We start from the raw sequence: 18,795 nt of genomic DNA, 5'->3' as shown, positions 1-18,795 counted from the left end.
CATTAAGTAATGGTAAAGGGATCAATGCAAAAAGAAGAGCTAACTATCCTAAATATATATGCACTCAATAAGGGAGCACCCAGATTCATAAAGCAAGTTCTTAGAGACCTACAAAAAGATTTAGATGCTTACACAATAATAGTGGGAGACTTTAACACCCCACTGTCATTATTAGATCAACGAAACAGAAAATTAACACAGATATTCAGCAAATTAACATGCCTCAGCAAGTGCAAAAGAACTGAAATCATAACAGAGTCTCTCAGACCACAGTGAGATCAAATTAGAATTCAGAATTAAGAAACACTCCCACAATGGTGCAACACTCCCACAATGGTGCAACTACATGGAAAATGAACTACCTGCTCCTGAATGACTACTGGGTACGTAACAAAGTTAAGGCACAAATAAGGAAGTTCTTTGAAATCAATGAGGACAAAGAGACCATGTATTAGAATCTCTGGGACACAGCTAAAGCAGTGGGAAATTTATAGCACTAAATGCCCACAACAGAAAGCTGGAAAGATCTAAAATCGACACTCTAACGTCACAATGAAAAAAATAGAGAAGCAAGAGATAACAAATTCAGAAGCTAGCATAAGACAAGGAATAACTAAGATCAGAGTAGAAGTGAAGGAGATAGAGACACGAAAAGCCCTTCAAAAAAATCAATGAATCCAGTAGCTGGTTCTTTGAAAAAATGAAAAAATAGATAGACTGCTAGTTAGACTAAAAAAGAAGAAAAGAGAGGAGAACTAAATAGACAAAATAAAAAATGATAAAGGGGATATCACCACTGATTCCACAGAAATACAAAATACCATCGGAGAATACTATAAACACCTCTAAGCAAATAAACTAGAAAACATAGAAGAAACGCATAAATTCCTGGACACATACACCCTCCCAAGACTAAACCAGGAAGAAGTCTTACCCCTGAATAGACCAATAACAAGTTCTGAAATTGAGGCAGTAATTAATAGTCTACCCAACCAAAAAAAGCCCAGGACCAGACGGATTCACAGCCAAATCCTACCAAAGGTACAAATAGGAGCTGGTACCATTTCTTCTGAAACTATTCCAAACCACAGAAAAAGAAGGATTCTTCCCTTACTCATTTTATGAGGCCAGCGTCATCCTGATACCAAAACCTGGCAGAGACACAACAACAACAACAACAGCAACAACAACAACAACAATAACAAAAAAAAAAAAACCCAGGAAATTTCAAGCCAATATCCTTGATGAGCATTGATGTGAAAATCCTCAATAAAATACTGGCAAACCAAATCTAACAGCACATCAAACAGTTTATCCACCATGAACAAGTTGGCTTCATCCCTGGGATGCAAGGCTGTGTTCAACATATGAATATCAATAAATGTAGTCCATCACATAAATAGAATCAATGACAAAAACCACATGAATATCTCAATAGATACAGAAAAGGCCTTCAATAAAATTCAACATCCCTTAATGCTAAAAACTCTTAATAAACTAGATATCGATGGAGCATAACTTAAAATAATAAGAGCTACTTATGACAAACCCATAGCCAATATTGTATTGAATGGGCAAAAGCTGGAAGCATTCCCTTTGAAAACTGTCACACGACAAGGATGCCCTCTCTCACCACTCCTATTGAACGTAATATTGGAAATTCTGGCCAGGGCAATCAGGCAAGAGAAAGAAATAAAGCATATTCAAATAGGAAGATGGAAAGTCAAATTATCCGTGTTTGCAGATGACATGATTTTATATTTAGAAAGTACCATTGTCTCAGTCCAAAAACTCCATAAGCTGATAAGCAACTTCAGCAAAGTCTCAAGATACAAAATCAATGTGCAAAAAATCACAAGCATTCCTGTACACCAACAATAGACAAGCAGAGAGCCAAATCATGAGTGAGCTCCCATTCACAATTGCTACAAAGAGAATAAAATACCTAGGAATACAACTTACAAGGGACACGAAGGACCTCTTCAAGGAGAACTACAAACCACTGCTAAAGGAAATAAGAGAGGACACTAACAAATGGAAAAGCATTCCTTGCTCATGGATAGAAAGAATCAATATCATGAAAATGGCCATACTGCCCAAAGTAATTTATATATTATATGCGATCCCATCAATCTACCAGTGGACTTTCTTCACATAATTAGAAAAAACTACTATAAATTTTATATGTAACCAAAAAAGAGCCCATATAGTCAAGACAATCCTAAGCAAAAAGAACGAAGCTGGAGGCATCACGCTACCTGTCTCCAAACTGTACTACAAGGCTACAGTAACCAAAACAGCATAGTACTGGTACCAAAACAGACACATGGACAAATGGAACAGAACAGAGACCTCAGAAATAACACCACACATTTACAACCATCTGATCTTCAGCAAACCTGAAAAAAAAAAAAAAAAAAAAAAAAAAAAAAAAAAAAAAAAATTAACTCAAGATGGATTAAAGACTTAAATGTAAAACCCAAAACCATAAAAATCCTAGAAGAAAACCTAGGCAATACCATTCAGGACATAGGCGGGGCAAAGACTTCATGGCTAAAACACCAAAAACAATTGCAACAAAAGCCAGAATTGACAAGTGGTACCTAATCAAACTAAAGAGCTTCTGCACAGCAAAAGGAACTATCATCAGAGTGAACAGACAACCTACAGAAGGGAGGAAATTTTTTGCATTTGACAAAGGTCTAATATCCAGTATCTACAAAGAACTTAAACAAATTTACAAGAAAAAATCCAACAACCCCATCAAAAAGTGGGTGAAGGATATGAACAGACACATCTCAAAAGAAGGCATTAATGTGGCCAACAAATATATGAAAAAAAGCTCATCGCCACTGGTCATCAGAGAAATGCAAATCAAAACCACAATGAGATACCATCTCATGCCAGTTAGAACGGCAATTATTAAAAAGTCAGGAAACAAAAGATGCTGGTGAGGCTGTGGATAAATAGGAAAGCTTTTTACACTGTTGGTGGGAGTGTAAATTAGCTCAACCATTGTGGAAGACAGTGTGGTGAACCAGAAATACCATTTGACCCAGCAATCCCATTACTGGGTATATACCCAAAGGATTATAAATCATTCTACTATAAAGACACATGCACACATATGTTTATTGTGGCACTGTTCACAATAGCAAAGACTTGGAACCAACCCAAATGCCCATCAATGATAGCCTGGGTAAAGAAAATGTGGCACATATACACCATGGAATACTGTGCAGCCATAAAAAGAATGAGTTCATGTCCTTTGTAGGGACATGGATGAAGCTGGAAACCATCATTCTCAGCAAACTACCACAGGAACAGAAGGCCAAACACTGCATATTCTCACTCATAAGTGGGAGTTGGACAATGAGAAAACATGGATACAGAGAGGGGAACATCACACACAAGGGCCTGTTGGGGGGTGGGGTGCAAGGGGATGGAGAGCATTAGGACAAATATCTAATGCATGGAGGGCTTAAAACCTAGATGATGGATTGATAGGTGCAGCAAAGTACCATGGCACATGTATACCTATGTAACAAACCTGCATGTTCTGCACGTGTATTCCAGAACTTAAAGTAAAATTAAAAAAAAAAAAAAAAAAAAAAAAAAAAAAAAAAAAAAAAAAAAAAGAATTGAGTCAGACTACACCCAAGGGGAAGAAAACTATTTTTTGATGTATTTTTGGAACCACCACAGATGTTGATAAATAAGGATGTGCCTCACGTAAGGAACTCTTAGGGCTGGAGAAAGGAGAACTGGCTTTGCTTTTATGGAAATGTTATTACCTCTCAACTGAGGAAATAAGAAGAGATATGCGGTATTGGCTGGAAAAGAGAATTTGTTACAGCGGGTGGGGCAATATCTTTCTGATCTTTCTCAAGTGCTTAGTCTGGATAACATGAGAGAAAATATGAAATCTAAAAAGTAGATTGGAGTTTAAATCAGAGAACCAGTTTCTACCAAACTTTATTGAATAATCTTTGTGAAATTGCTGAACTTTGATCCTCAGTGTCTCCATCTACACAGTGGGAATGAAAACAACATCCATTTAGCAAAAAGTTCTCATGAAGATTGGGTGAGATCAATTAAAGGCAATGTGTACTTTGTGATGTGTACATGTTATAAAATTATTTTTTATTAGCCATAAAAAGCCTTAATGTTTCAGTACCATTTTTTTCCCTTTTTATTACTGTCACTGAGGACAACTTCATCTTCTCAAGTTTGAGACACCATTTCTTTATAGCATTACTATCAGTAATGAGTTTTTCAAAATCTCACTTTCTGTCTAAGCATGCTATTTTTCTCCAGATTTGTATACTGACAAGCTTACAAATCACAAGCAGGTAGATAATTAGATCAAAGGGTACAAATGCATGGTTTACCTTTCCATCCTCCTAGTTCCTGTTGTACTGACTAAAGTTCTCCCTCTCTTTCTCTCTCTCTTTATTAAAGTGTGTCATCTCTTCCTAGCTTCCTCTCCTTAAGTGCTCTGTTAACTATTTTTCATCCAGGGTGAGCATTCTAAAAAAGGCCTGTATCTAAGGCAATAGAAATTCATGCTGTTTTCCCATTTCCTGCAATGAAGCAAAACTAACTCAATTCAAGACTCCACAGTGCTTCTAGGTTCTGTCTCCCTTAATTCAGTTAGTCATTTTTCTCTAATTTATTTTCTAGACCATAGTGTTTGTTAAATTTGCTTTCCTAAGTGAGAAAAAAATAGTTGATTTTATAATGATTAAACCTTTCTCTTCTCTTATGGATCTTAAGAGGAAATAAGTAAATGATAAGTAATTCTATGATCCTAATGTTGCAGAGGCAGGTAAACAAACAGTGGAAAACTGGTCCTGCCTGAATTGGCATACAAGAGCAAATGGAATGGAGAAGAAGGCAAGGATACTATCATGGTCTGGGCCATGTGGTTTGCACACTATTCTATTCCTCAGACTTTGCACTGACCACAAGCGTTGGTTCATCATTGCCAAGCCAGGGATCAAGATGAGCCATTAAAAGTCTATCTAACTTCAACCACAGCTGTGCCATGGGAGAATCTCAGAATCTGATCAGTGGTGGGAGAATGGAATACTACCCATTACACTCAATGAGTTAGGTATGTTTCATTTTCTGTGACTGGTGTTTGCTATTTTATCCGGATCAAATCTTCAAGTAAGATGGAGCTGAGAGTTGATACAGAACATCTTTAACTTATCCTTCTAAGAGGACAAGTGGACCAAAACACGACTTTTTAACACTGGTATTTTGCTTACACAAAATATTGACATAATGCACTTACAGGCACTTTGTAAACTCTAGCATGCTAACCACTCTGTTAGGAGCCAGCCTAAGGTCCACAGTAAGAGCAAATCCGAGTTCACTAAATTTCTTTACATTATCTTTTCTCCACAGACATGTGAGGGAAGGCATTTATTTTCCCTCAAGAATCAGTTACAGTCTATGTGTCCCTGTCCCCAAGGTGAAGAAGTGCCTGAAGAACTTCACGCTGTGCCTGAAAACCTTCACAGACTTCACCTGCCCGTACAGCCTCTTCTACAACACTCAGTCCCGGGACAATGAGCTGCTTCTCCTTGTCAACAAAACGGGAATGTATCTGCTGTACATTGGAAATGCCATGGTCACTTTCAGTGCTCCCACCCCCTGCCCTCGATCTCCTTGTGCTCCAACCCATGTTAGTGTGAGCTGGGAGTTTGCCTCTGGAATTGCTCTGGGTAAATGGGAAGCTGGTGGGAAGGAAGGGTATGTGGAAGGGGTACTCTGTGGGGGCAGAGGCTAAGATAATCCTGGGACAAGAGCAGGATTCCTTTGGGGGACATTTTGATGAAAATCAATCCTTTGTTGGTGAGATATGGGATGTGTTTTTGTGGGATCATGTGCTCCCTCTAAAGGAGACGTGTGACTCCTGTTACAGTGGCAGACTCCTGAATCGGCACACTCTGACTTATGACGATAATGGATATGTGGTAAATAAGCCCAAGGTGTAGGGTTAAGTCTCATTCTCTTTGGTCATGATTTGTGTTTTATGATAATCACATACTCTTTGAAATTAAATGCATTGATTTTGTTTTCTGTTTCTGGCTCTGTTACGATAGTGTAAACTATACTTTAAAAAGACAAGGGATAAGTAGGATTTCAATATACATTATTTATTGTTGCAAAAATTATTTTGGGTGAATTGCACCATAATTTTCTGCAGTGCCAAACTACAGGAACTCAGGGGAACACACTACTTTCAGTACTGGTTACCAATCTTACAGAGCCCTGTACCACTGTGGGAGGTCCTATGGGGTTCTGTACACTCACATTCAGCAATCTATAAACTGATGTTACTACTGGGAGAGGCTTTCAGAAGTGGGATAATGTAGTGAGCAGGAACCCCAAAGAGGGAGTCTCAAAAGGGGTTTTCACAGGAGCAGGGTTGTGAGAGTATTTCCTTGGTACTCACTGAAGAAAGGACTCAGAGGTGTCCCCAGAAAACACCTAGATAAAGGCAAAGATAAGCTGCCCTGGAGGTTTCTCATTATACCCACTCGGCTTGCTCTCCTGCAGGTAGTACTCTGAAGGAGCAAATCTTTTACTGTTTCAGGCAATGCTTCATAAACATGAAGGTTTCCCTTCTTGGGCCTTCCACCCTTAGGGATTCCCAGGTCCTTTGTTTTACAGGCACTTTCAATGCATTTTCAATGGGGACACTTGGACAGTTTTGGTAGGTGATAGATACAGTTTGATTCTATTTTCATCAGCCCTTTATGGACCAGAAGGCATATGGCAAGTTCTGTCTTTATTTTCTCCAGGCCAAATAATTCTAAAATCTTAATCCTTTTCACAGATCAGAATAACTTTCTTCTATAGAAGGCAATAAACTCCCAGACTCTTGTTTAGAACTGTATTTAAACTTATAGTTTAAACTAGGTACCTAACTATACACAGAAAATAAGTTCATCCATGTAGAGATGACAAGGGTAAAGGCAAGGCATATATTGCCTTGTAGCATGGATTTCCATGAAAAGGGGAAAGGCAAGGCATGGATCAGATTATCTTCTATACAGAGAAGAATGAAAATCATGGGCTAATTTCCAGATCTAAGTCAGCAAGAGTTAGCTGGAAGGTGATAAAAATAAACTCAATTACAAAAAAATCCTCAGATATCAGATATCCCTATACTTGTGAATTCAGTATACCATGTGTTACTCCCACAGAAAGCATATATAAGCGCAGCCAAATTCAGAGGCTGGATGTGACCATGTTGCTTACTAGTAACAGAGGCTCACCGAGGAAGTAATTCTAATGTGAACCTCAACACAATTGGAAAACAATTTCATGGGTCTCCAAGGCAGATGAGAATGTTTAAAGCCTATAATATTTTTTTCTGGAATGTCAAGATCTGCTAGTGTTGTCAATGCTCAAAGTAGAAAGTGATGATAAGTGGGAAGGTGGTTTCGACCATGTTTTGAACACATCCTGTGCACCAACTATGTCCTCTTTAAAGTTTTAGAGCTCAATATCTACATGACATTTAGGTTGACCTGTCAACCTAGTACTTCAAGTAGGTGTTATGCAACCACCCTCTTTTCTGCTTTCAGCAAACTGATAGCAATCGGCTACTCCTTGCTTGCAATTCCCTACAGCTTTGCACCTGTGAGCAGCAACTGACCACTCCCCTGGTGGTAACCTGTGCGGTTAGTAGAAGGTATAGGAGAATGATGGTGAAAACAAAGTCAAGTCATGGAGACTCTTGGTTTCTTAATGCCGCATTACCACCAAATTTTGCAACTCTCTTTGGCTGGAGGATGAATGATAGGATTCAATTTTCATGAGCTTACAAAAATACCCAGGCTATGATTGACTATATGTCAAACTGACAAAGATTCTAGGCAAAAGGTTTTTTGCCAATAGCACGGTGAAGGGCATTCTTGACCCCCTTGCTCCTCAAAGTGTACACAACAGGATTAAGTAGTGGAGTAAAGACGGCGTATGTCACTGAAATTAGCTGGTCCTGATCCCTGGTGTTCTCTGACTTGCGCTTGAGGTAGGCAATGGAGGCACAGCCATAGTGGATGATGACCACAGTGAGGTGGGAGGCACAAGTTGCAAAAGCCTTTTTCCGGCCCTCAGGAGAGGTGACCTTGAGGATGGTAGAGATGATGAGGATGTAGGAGATGAAGACCAAACCCAGGGGTACCACAATAACCAGGGAACTAACAACAAAATTAATTAGGTCATGTAGAGTGGTATCAACACAGGAAAGTTTCATAACTGGGCGGATATCACAGAAATAATGGGCCACTTCTTTATCACAAAAAGGCAGCCTGAACACAGATGAAATCTGAACTATGGCCATGAGCAGCCCAACGCTGCAGGCCCCACATACCTGCTGGGCACACACTTTCTTGTTCATGATGATCATGTACCTCAAAGGGTTACAGATGGCCACATAGCTATCATACCCCATGGCTGTGAGCAGAAAGCAGTTGTTGATGGCCAAGGTAATAAAAAAAACATCTGGGTGGCACAGCCAGCCAAAGAGATAGGTTTGCTTCGACTTAAGAGACTGGAGAGCATCCGTGGTACAATGACTAATGTGTAGACAGTCTCTGAAGCGGAAAGCACACTAAGAAAGAAGTACATGGGGGTGTGAAGGTGACGATCAGTGCTGATAATTGTCACAATTATGACATTGCCAGCCAGGGTTAAAAGACACAAGGTAAGAAATACCACAAAGAGGGTGAGCTTGTGTTCATGAAAGCTGGAGAAACCCTGGAAAACAAACTCCCTTACTACTGTGTGGTTCTCTCTCTTCATTGGATAAATAAATGGATTGAAAATACAGAGACTTAGGTCAATTAGTTAGAAGACATCAGTGCCCAATGCTTTCAGCAGGTGAATCCTCTAAGAAGATAATAAGGATTCTGTTCGTGGACAGATGCCAAGTTATTGGGGATGACTGTTCACCTATAGATATAGATAGAAAAACACAAGAAAACAATTTCTTGCATGGCAGTGTGTCTATAAATATAATAATAAATCATATAATTCAATTGATAAATATATGATATATAATAAAATATAGAGGTGAAGATAAATGAGAGAGAAGATTAATAATATTACATAAAACAAATATAAGAATACCAATACACACACACATATACACTTCTAACTCACATACAGTAGGGATGAGAAAAAATGGAAGAAAAGACACCTGTGTTAAGTTTGAGAAAGATTTCCTAGTGACCTAGCACGTAAGCGTTAGAGAAAAACTAGGCTAAAGAAATAGGAAATGTATAGTCAAATTTGAAAGGAATTTTCTTTTAGATTACAGTTTCAGATTTTGTTTACCTGAAACAAATTTTTCAACCTCTTCCACTTTGTTTAAACCAGTTTCGATTGTCTCTTTAAAGATCTTTCTTTATGGGTTGCCAAACAAGACAATGCTCTCTGCTCCAACATAATGTAAGTGTTTACTTTCTCCCTGTTGCTCTTGTCTGCATGTTTCACGAACTCTTTTCACAAGTCATCAAACAGCTTCAAACCTGACTGCCCCCCACATTTTTTAGAACAAGAGATGTTCCTCTCTTTTTTCAATGCTTGACTTGAGTCTCCTCCTCCTCAGAAAGTCTTCTCAGGACTAAATACAACCTGTCAATCCAATTCCCCGTAGTGTTGCTAAGTGTTTCCCAGTAGCTTGTTTCCGTGGACTTTGTTTATTTCTATGCATTTTCTACCTTGTACTTAGATGAGAATTTTCCCAGGTACTCTGCCTCACTGTAAACTGTCTTTTACAATTTCTTCAGAATTTTAAACTTTAGGGAAATCAATTTACACGTTTCTCCTTCTGTCCCCTATTTGGGGAGTTATTTGTCATCAAAAGCTCTCATTTTCAAAAGAGTATAACAATAATAAATAGTTCCTATGGCACTTTTAGTTTATAGAGTTTTACATGTATTATGTAACGTCATAACAATCCTGTGTTTTAAGTAATTATTATCCCTCTCTTGGCAAGACACCCAGGGTTAGATGATTGCAAAATTAACTCCATCTTTTAATTCTAGGACTAGTGTGATTTGCCCTATACCACAAGTGCCTAAGCAGCATCGTAATCACAAAATACATGAGAAAGAAGATACCTTTTGTTGTTTTATGGAAAACATTTAATGCATTTCCCTTGTTCTGAGAATGAGAGTACACTAGGAAAAAAATGAAAACTGGAGACTCTTAGAATGTTTCCTCTAGATATAATAAATATTATTATATCAGTGACAATCCATGTCCGTTCTTCTTGGCTTGATACTTTCACTTCCAATTTTATTTTAAGGAAATAATCAGAGATACGTATTAGGATGTATATCTAAAGACATTTTGTATTATTTATTGGTGAAATCTAGAAGCAATGTAAACAAATAAAGGAATAATTGAATTAATTATAAAACATCTATCTGATCGGAATTATGCAGCCATTAAGAATCTACAAAGTGCTGACATGAAAAAATACACTACATAAGTAGATTGATTGATTGATTGATTGAGAAATAAATTATAGACCACAAGTTTGTAAAATAAAAGAACCAGAAAAGAGAAGAAAGAACAAGACAGGAAAACATTCAATGGCACACATGCCATTAAAAAAGTAAATATAACAAAATGCTAAAATATATTTTCAAGTAGTATATGGAGAATCTATCATCTATCAATCTATCTAATATCTTCTCTATTACAAATAATATAAATGTTTTAATACATACTGATATATTATGAAACTAATATTTAATGAAACATTTAAACATTAAATATTAATGCAAAATTAATAATAAACCATATTGTAAGAAAGGATTAATGCTGACTATTAATTACTACAGTGGGATGAAAGTACTTGAGTGAAGCAAATTTTGGAGTTTTCTTACTAAAGATTTTGAAGAACCAAAAAATATTAAATAGTTTCAAAATACTGAGAAAATATGAAGCAAAATATGTGTTAATTTTCCTTGAAGATGTAGGAATGGGCCAGTTCTTAACCATTCCTTTGTAACTGTAAGTGCATTACTGAGCAAGATAAACGTCAAATGTCTATGTAACTAGAAAGTCAATCCTACCTACACTAAGGAGAATGAAAAAAACAGGTGACAGAAGAGAAAAGTTTGCACTAAGCTTGTGCATTCCTGCAATTGCAACTCCTTTCTCATCATCCCCTTAGGAAAACAATGACTCGCCAAGATAGCAAAGGTCCCCATGAGTGATAACACTAGATTAGTAGGATCGTGATAGCCGAAACAAAATGCCAACTTCCTTCTGTGGAATCCTGGTCACTGAGAAAACAGCATTTTGCAACACTTTCTGTTCCCTTGTATTTTGGATTGTTAGCTAAAATATCTCTCTACCTCTAAAAAAATTTTTTTAATGTTCTTCTAGAGAAATCATTTTCTGCCTAGACCTGACAATGAATTCTGGGCCAGAGGTTAAAATTATTCATTTCATTTTTCAAGTCTTTCCAATTGGAAGCAAGCTGGAAAAGCCCAGGTGCTTTGTAGTTTTCAGTCCTTTAAATATAACTGAATCATAGGACCTCAGCGTTAGGTGGTAATTTTAAAGCACAGCATTTCTCATGAACAGCCCCTCAAATTCTGCTTCAGTGCTTCCAATGATTGGAAATTCATTACTTTGTAAATAAGCATTTCCCTTTATTTTTTCTTTTTTAAAAAAGATACAAACTCTTCTTGAAAAATGAAACCAGGATTTTTAAATTATAAAAGTGCTCATAGGGGAAAAAACGTGGGTACAGAAGGATATAAATGGAAAAGTTCATTTTCTCCTTTACATTTTCTTGGCCAGAGGTAAAGATGATTCATGTGGTTTTGTTGTTGGTATTACTGTTTATTTCTGTCCAGAAATATTTTATGTACAATCATGCATATTTTCATATCATTTCAATTTTACACAAATGGAATTAGGCAGTACGTATCAATTCACAACTAGGTTTTTCCATATATTACATCCTGACTACTTTCCATAATAGTATCGTGATCTATCTCACTCTATTTCCAATGGTGCGCACTATTTCATTATATAGATTAATATAGCTGTACTATCATCAATTCTATTTTTGATTGACTTTAATTCTTAGAAAATATTAATTCCTATCAACTCGATATTTATCTTCTTGCAACTTACCACCTCCTGCATCATTCCACTTTCTATTTTCTCTTCAATATGATAGTATTTCAAATATTTGAAGATCATTATTATGTCTCTGCTAAATTTCATGTCCTTCAATCCATTACCACAGCAAGACAAGCATGAAGAAATATAATATTAATGGACATGAGATTCAATATAACCAATCAAATACTGAAAACGATACAGGGAAAATAGTAAGATTTTGAAAAATGCACATGGTATTTCATTTTCATTTACTTCCGCTAATGGCACTCACTGTTTCTGACCTTGGCAATAGAAAGGAGAAGGAAGCACTTTCCAGATAGTGATCTTTAAAAGGCATGAAAGGACTGAGTCTACTCAGAGCAAGCAGGTGAACAAACCTTGTCTTCAAGAGGCATTTCCAAGGGAAGCGAAAACACACAAAATGAGAAAAATCCATTCTCTATAATATCAAAGAGAGCCTCAAATTGTTGCTGTGTTCCTTGAGGCTGGGGGCATTGGCTCATTTGGCCTGAGAATTGGCCCGGGGGGAAAAATAGAGTCTCTTAAACTGTAGAGCTGTGTATATTTATTTTCCCCAAGGAAAAGAGAATCCCTCTGCCCCAAGTCTCCTGAGGCCATCCTTTTGAGAACTCCTCCAGGCTACTAAGAGGTAAGGAAGATAGAACCTGAAGGCTGGTCTTAAGGGTTTCANATGTTTCACGAACTCTTTTCACAAGTCATCAAACAGCTTCAAACCTGACTGCCCCCCACATTTTTTAGAACAAGAGATGTTCCTCTCTTTTTTCAATGCTTGACTTGAGTCTCCTCCTCCTCAGAAAGTCTTCTCAGGACTAAATACAACCTGTCAATCCAATTCCCCGTAGTGTTGCTAAGTGTTTCCCAGTAGCTTGTTTCCGTGGACTTTGTTTATTTCTATGCATTTTCTACCTTGTACTTAGATGAGAATTTTCCCAGGTACTCTGCCTCACTGTAAACTGTCTTTTACAATTTCTTCAGAATTTTAAACTTTAGGGAAATCAATTTACACGTTTCTCCTTCTGTCCCCTATTTGGGGAGTTATTTGTCATCAAAAAGCTCTCATTTTCAAAAAGAGTATAACAATAATAAATAGTTCCTATGGCACTTTTAGTTTATAGAGTTTTTACATGTATTATGTAACGTCATAACAATCCTGTGTTTTAAGTAATTATTATCCCTCTCTTGGCAAGACACCCAGGGTTAGATGATTGCAAAAATTAACTCCATCTTTTAATTCTAGGACTAGTGTGATTTGCCCTATACCACAAGTGCCTAAGCAGCATCGTAATCACAAAATACATGAGAAAGAAGATACCTTTTGTTGTTTTTATGGAAAACATTTAATGCATTTCCCTTGTTCTGAGAATGAGAGTACACTAGGAAAAAAATGAAAAACTGGAGACTCTTAGAATGTTTCCTCTAGATATAATAAATATTATTATATCAGTGACAATCCATGTCCGTTCTTCTTGGCTTGATACTTTCACTTCCAATTTTTATTTTAAGGAAATAATCAGAGATACGTATTAGGATGTATATCTAAAGACATTTTTGTATTATTTATTGGTGAAATCTAGAAGCAATGTAAACAAATAAAGGAATAATTGAATTAATTATAAAACATCTATCTGATCGGAATTATGCAGCCATTAAGAATCTACAAAGTGCTGACATGAAAAAATACACTACATAAGTAGATTGATTGATTGATTGATTGAGAAATAAATTATAGACCACAAGTTTGTAAAAATAAAAAGAACCAGAAAAGAGAAGAAAGAACAAGACAGGAAAAACATTCAATGGCACACATGCCATTAAAAAAGTAAATATAACAAAATGCTAAAAATATATTTTTCAAGTAGTATATGGAGAATCTATCATCTATCAATCTATCTAATATCTTCTCTATTACAAATAATATAAATGTTTTTAATACATACTGATATATTATGAAACTAATATTTAATGAAACATTTAAACATTAAATATTAATGCAAAAATTAATAATAAACCATATTGTAAGAAAGGATTAATGCTGACTATTAATTACTACAGTGGGATGAAAGTACTTGAGTGAAGCAAATTTTGGAGTTTTCTTACTAAAGATTTTGAAGAACCAAAAAATATTAAATAGTTTCAAAATACTGAGAAAAATATGAAGCAAAATATGTGTTAATTTTCCTTGAAGATGTAGGAATGGGCCAGTTCTTAACCATTCCTTTGTAACTGTAAGTGCATTACTGAGCAAGATAAACGTCAAATGTCTATGTAACTAGAAAGTCAATCCTACCTACACTAAGGAGAATGAAAAAAACAGGTGACAGAAGAGAAAAGTTTGCACTAAGCTTGTGCATTCCTGCAATTGCAACTCCTTTCTCATCATCCCCTTAGGAAAACAATGACTCGCCAAGATAGCAAAGGTCCCCATGAGTGATAACACTAGATTAGTAGGATCGTGATAGCCGAAACAAAATGCCAACTTCCTTCTGTGGAATCCTGGTCACTGAGAAAAACAGCATTTTGCAACACTTTCTGTTCCCTTGTATTTTGGATTGTTAGCTAAAAATATCTCTCTACCTCTAAAAAAATTTTTTTAATGTTCTTCTAGAGAAATCATTTTCTGCCTAGACCTGACAATGAATTCTGGGCCAGAGGTTAAAATTATTCATTTCATTTTTCAAGTCTTTCCAATTGGAAGCAAGCTGGAAAAGCCCAGGTGCTTTGTAGTTTTCAGTCCTTTAAATATAACTGAATCATAGGACCTCAGCGTTAGGTGGTAATTTTAAAGCACAGCATTTCTCATGAACAGCCCCTCAAATTCTGCTTCAGTGCTTCCAATGATTGGAAATTCATTACTTTGTAAATAAGCATTTCCCTTTATTTTTTCTTTTTTAAAAAAGATACAAACTCTTCTTGAAAATGAAACCAGGATTTTAAATTATAAAAGTGCTCATAGGGGAAAAAACGTGGGTACAGAAGGATATAAATGGAAAAGTTCATTTTCTCCTTTACATTTTCTTGGCCAGAGGTAAAGATGATTCATGTGGTTTTGTTGTTGGTATTACTGTTTATTTCTGTCCAGAAATATTTTATGTACAATCATGCATATTTTCATATCATTTCAATTTTACACAAATGGAATTAGGCAGTACGTATCAATTCACAACTAGGTTTTCCATATATTACATCCTGACTACTTTCCATAATAGTATCGTGATCTATCTCACTCTATTTCCAATGGTGCGCACTATTTCATTATATAGATTAATATAGCTGTACTATCATCAATTCTATTTTGATTGACTTTAATTCTTAGAAAATATTAATTCCTATCAACTCGATATTTATCTTCTTGCAACTTACCACCTCCTGCATCATTCCACTTTCTATTTTCTCTTCAATATGATAGTATTTCAAATATTTGAAGATCATTATTATGTCTCTGCTAAATTTCATGTCCTTCAATCCATTACCACAGCAAGACAAGCATGAAGAAATATAATATTAATGGACATGAGATTCAATATAACCAATCAAATACTGAAAACGATACAGGGAAAATAGTAAGATTTTGAAAATGCACATGGTATTTCATTTTCATTTACTTCCGCTAATGGCACTCACTGTTTCTGACCTTGGCAATAGAAAGGAGAAGGAAGCACTTTCCAGATAGTGATCTTTAAAAGGCATGAAAGGACTGAGTCTACTCAGAGCAAGCAGGTGAACAAACCTTGTCTTCAAGAGGCATTTCCAAGGGAAGCGAAAACACACAAAATGAGAAAATCCATTCTCTATAATATCAAAGAGAGCCTCAAATTGTTGCTGTGTTCCTTGAGGCTGGGGCATTGGCTCATTTGGCCTGAGAATTGGCCCGGGGGGAAAATAGAGTCTCTTAAACTGTAGAGCTGTGTATATTTATTTTCCCCAAGGAAAAGAGAATCCCTCTGCCCCAAGTCTCCTGAGGCCATCCTTTTGAGAACTCCTCCAGGCTACTAAGAGGTAAGGAAGATAGAACCTGAAGGCTGGTCTTAAGGGTTTCATTAGAAATGCGGGTCACTGAGGAAGGAGATGTTTTCATTTGCCTACTGACTGTTAGGGATTGTTGGAGTGTAGAAACTAATACAGCATTGAGTTTTAATAAAATAAAACACGTGAATACTGGGTAAGTGTACAAAGGGAGGACATGAAATTTCAGCAGTCTACAGCAAATTTCCTTGAGTCTCACTGACATACATCTCAGCCCTGCTTTTCCATTTAGGGAGATCCATCACCCACACCACACTGGGAAAGGGCAGAAGACACTGTCAGAGCCCTTCCTTGTGCTCCCTTTGGTTCATTCTCTGATCCTGCTGGAGGGAGAATGAAACAGCCATGAACTTCCAATAAGTTTAATTTCTGACTCAGCACATCCTTCTCCATTCATACAGTCTGTGCACCCATGGGAGATGTTTGAATAACATTTCAGTCACTCTGTAAAAGGAGATTGCCACAAGGGCCTTTAATCCAAACTAATAATTTTTTTATTCTGAATTGGCCCTGTTTTCTCTCTGATTACAAACATAATGCTTGTTCATTACAGAAAAAACAGAAAAGGAAAAATAACTAATGTAAATCACTTGTGATTTCCAATTTAGAAATCAACACCATTAACGTTTTGATGAATAGGCTTCTAATCTTTTATGCATTCATATGTGTGCACCTGTCTATACACACACATATTTATGTTTATGGTAAAAATGGGATGATTATTACTTTTGTAGCCTTTCTTTATTTTAATAATATGAGATCATGCTATACAAACTTCCTTATATCCAGTTTGTTTTTTTCTTAAAAGTGTATTTTGAACCTTTCCCATATCAATAAACATTTTCCTACATTATAATTTTTAAATAGTTGCCTTGCCTTTTATTACAGGAATGCTCTTTATAATAATATGGTTTGTTTGAATCAAGATTCAGACGAGCATTGCTTACTGCATTTGATTGTAACTCATTAAAGTTTTGAGTCTAGACCAGGGTTTCTCAACAGTGGCCCTGTTGACACTTTGAACCTGCTAATTTTTGTTGTGAGTGGGAGTGGGGTGAGTTAGGAGGGGAGATGGTCTTCTGTGTTACAAGATGTTTAGTGGGATCACTGGCCTCTACCCACCCAGAGGACAGATGCCAGTAGCATCCTTCTCACTTTTCCCACTGTATTGGAGAAAATAAAAAATGCCTCTAAACATTAGCAAATATTGCCTGGAGGGCTAGTGTATTTCAACATCCCATTGCCCCAATGTTTTAAAAAGTCTCATTTACATATTAAAAAGCCAGGTCAAAATTTTACTTTCTAGATGGCATTTACTCATGACATCATTAAATTTGTTATATCTTCTGTACTTCTTATAAATTGGAAATTAGTTCTAAAGGCTTAATTGGATTCAGGTTCAACTTATTAAATTATATTAGCTGTATTAATCTGGATATTCTATAACCTGCAATATAGTATATTAAACTATGGACTATATTAAACTGTATGTAAAACACATAAAATTGGCATATATATCAGTTTTATATATATATATAATATATAAATCTGATAATCAAGTAAAGTTCTTGTCTGATTTAACAAAATACAGGACATCCAGTTAAATGTTAATTTTAAATAAATAGTATAATTTTTAGGATAAGTATATTACAAATATTACATGGGATATACAAAATAAATTATTGTTTTTTAAAATTCAAATTTAGTACAGCATTCTGTATTTTATCTGGGAAGTCTAATCAGGAGACACATACTGTTTTGTTGTCTTACTCTACGCAAAGCTGATTTCAAAATACTACATTGTACCTCATATATAAAAACAATTATTATGTGTCAAGTAAAAAATAAAATTTAGGCCAAGCGTGGTGGCTCATGCCTGTAATCCCAGCACTTTGGGAGGCCAAGGCAGCCAGATCACTTGAGATCAGGAGTGCAAGACCAGTCTGGCCAACATGGTGAGACACAATGTCTACCAAAAATACAAAAATTAGCAGGACGAGGTGGTGTGCACCTATATTTCCTGCTACTCAGGAGGCTGAGGCAGGAGGATTGCTTGAACCCGGGAGGCAGAGGTTTCAGTGAGCCAAGATCATGCCACTGCACTCCAACCTGAGTGACAGAGTGAGCCCCTGCGACAAAAATAAATAAATAAACAAATAAATAAATAAATAAATAAAATTTAAATGCATGCAAAAAAGCTAATTGATCAATATTTCAGGTGGCAACAGCTTGTTCCTCCATTCAAATGGATCCCGTCCACCTTTATCATTTAGTTTATTGATAACTTTTGTCTAAATCATTTTTTAAAATTAGGAGTTGCCAAACAGTGCTTTCTTAATCATGTCATTTCTTTTACATTTAGTCAATGGAATTATTTTATATAGAAGTTTCTTTCATACTTTAGCTTGGGGTGCAAGTTACAAATGAGTAAAATTGGAACTTAAGCCTCAATCTTCTAATTCTGATCTGGCGTGTATTCTATTACATCCAGTGAAAGAAGCTATTCTGACTACAAATAGTCATAATTCAGCAAGCCTATGTCCTATAATTAGCAGATATGTGAGATGGCAGGAATAT

General features: G+C 36.2%; 1 protein-coding gene across 1 annotated transcript; it reads right to left on the bottom strand.

Moving 5' to 3' along the window:
• Positions 1-7,891: 7,891 nt before the first annotated feature.
• Positions 7,892-8,823, bottom strand: LOC108531898 (olfactory receptor 10J1-like). The gene is given in 2 exon segments (XM_017875534.1): positions 7,892-8,520; positions 8,523-8,823. Coding segments are annotated over 2 exon segments (930 nt in total).
• Positions 8,824-18,795: the final 9,972 nt, after the last annotated feature.

This window comes from Rhinopithecus bieti, unplaced genomic scaffold (assembly GCF_001698545.2).
Source record: "Rhinopithecus bieti isolate Rb0 unplaced genomic scaffold, ASM169854v2 scaffold_10132, whole genome shotgun sequence".
In the NCBI taxonomy this organism is placed as follows: Eukaryota; Metazoa; Chordata; class Mammalia; order Primates; family Cercopithecidae; genus Rhinopithecus; species Rhinopithecus bieti.
This window is presented reverse-complemented; position numbering and strand designations above follow the sequence as displayed.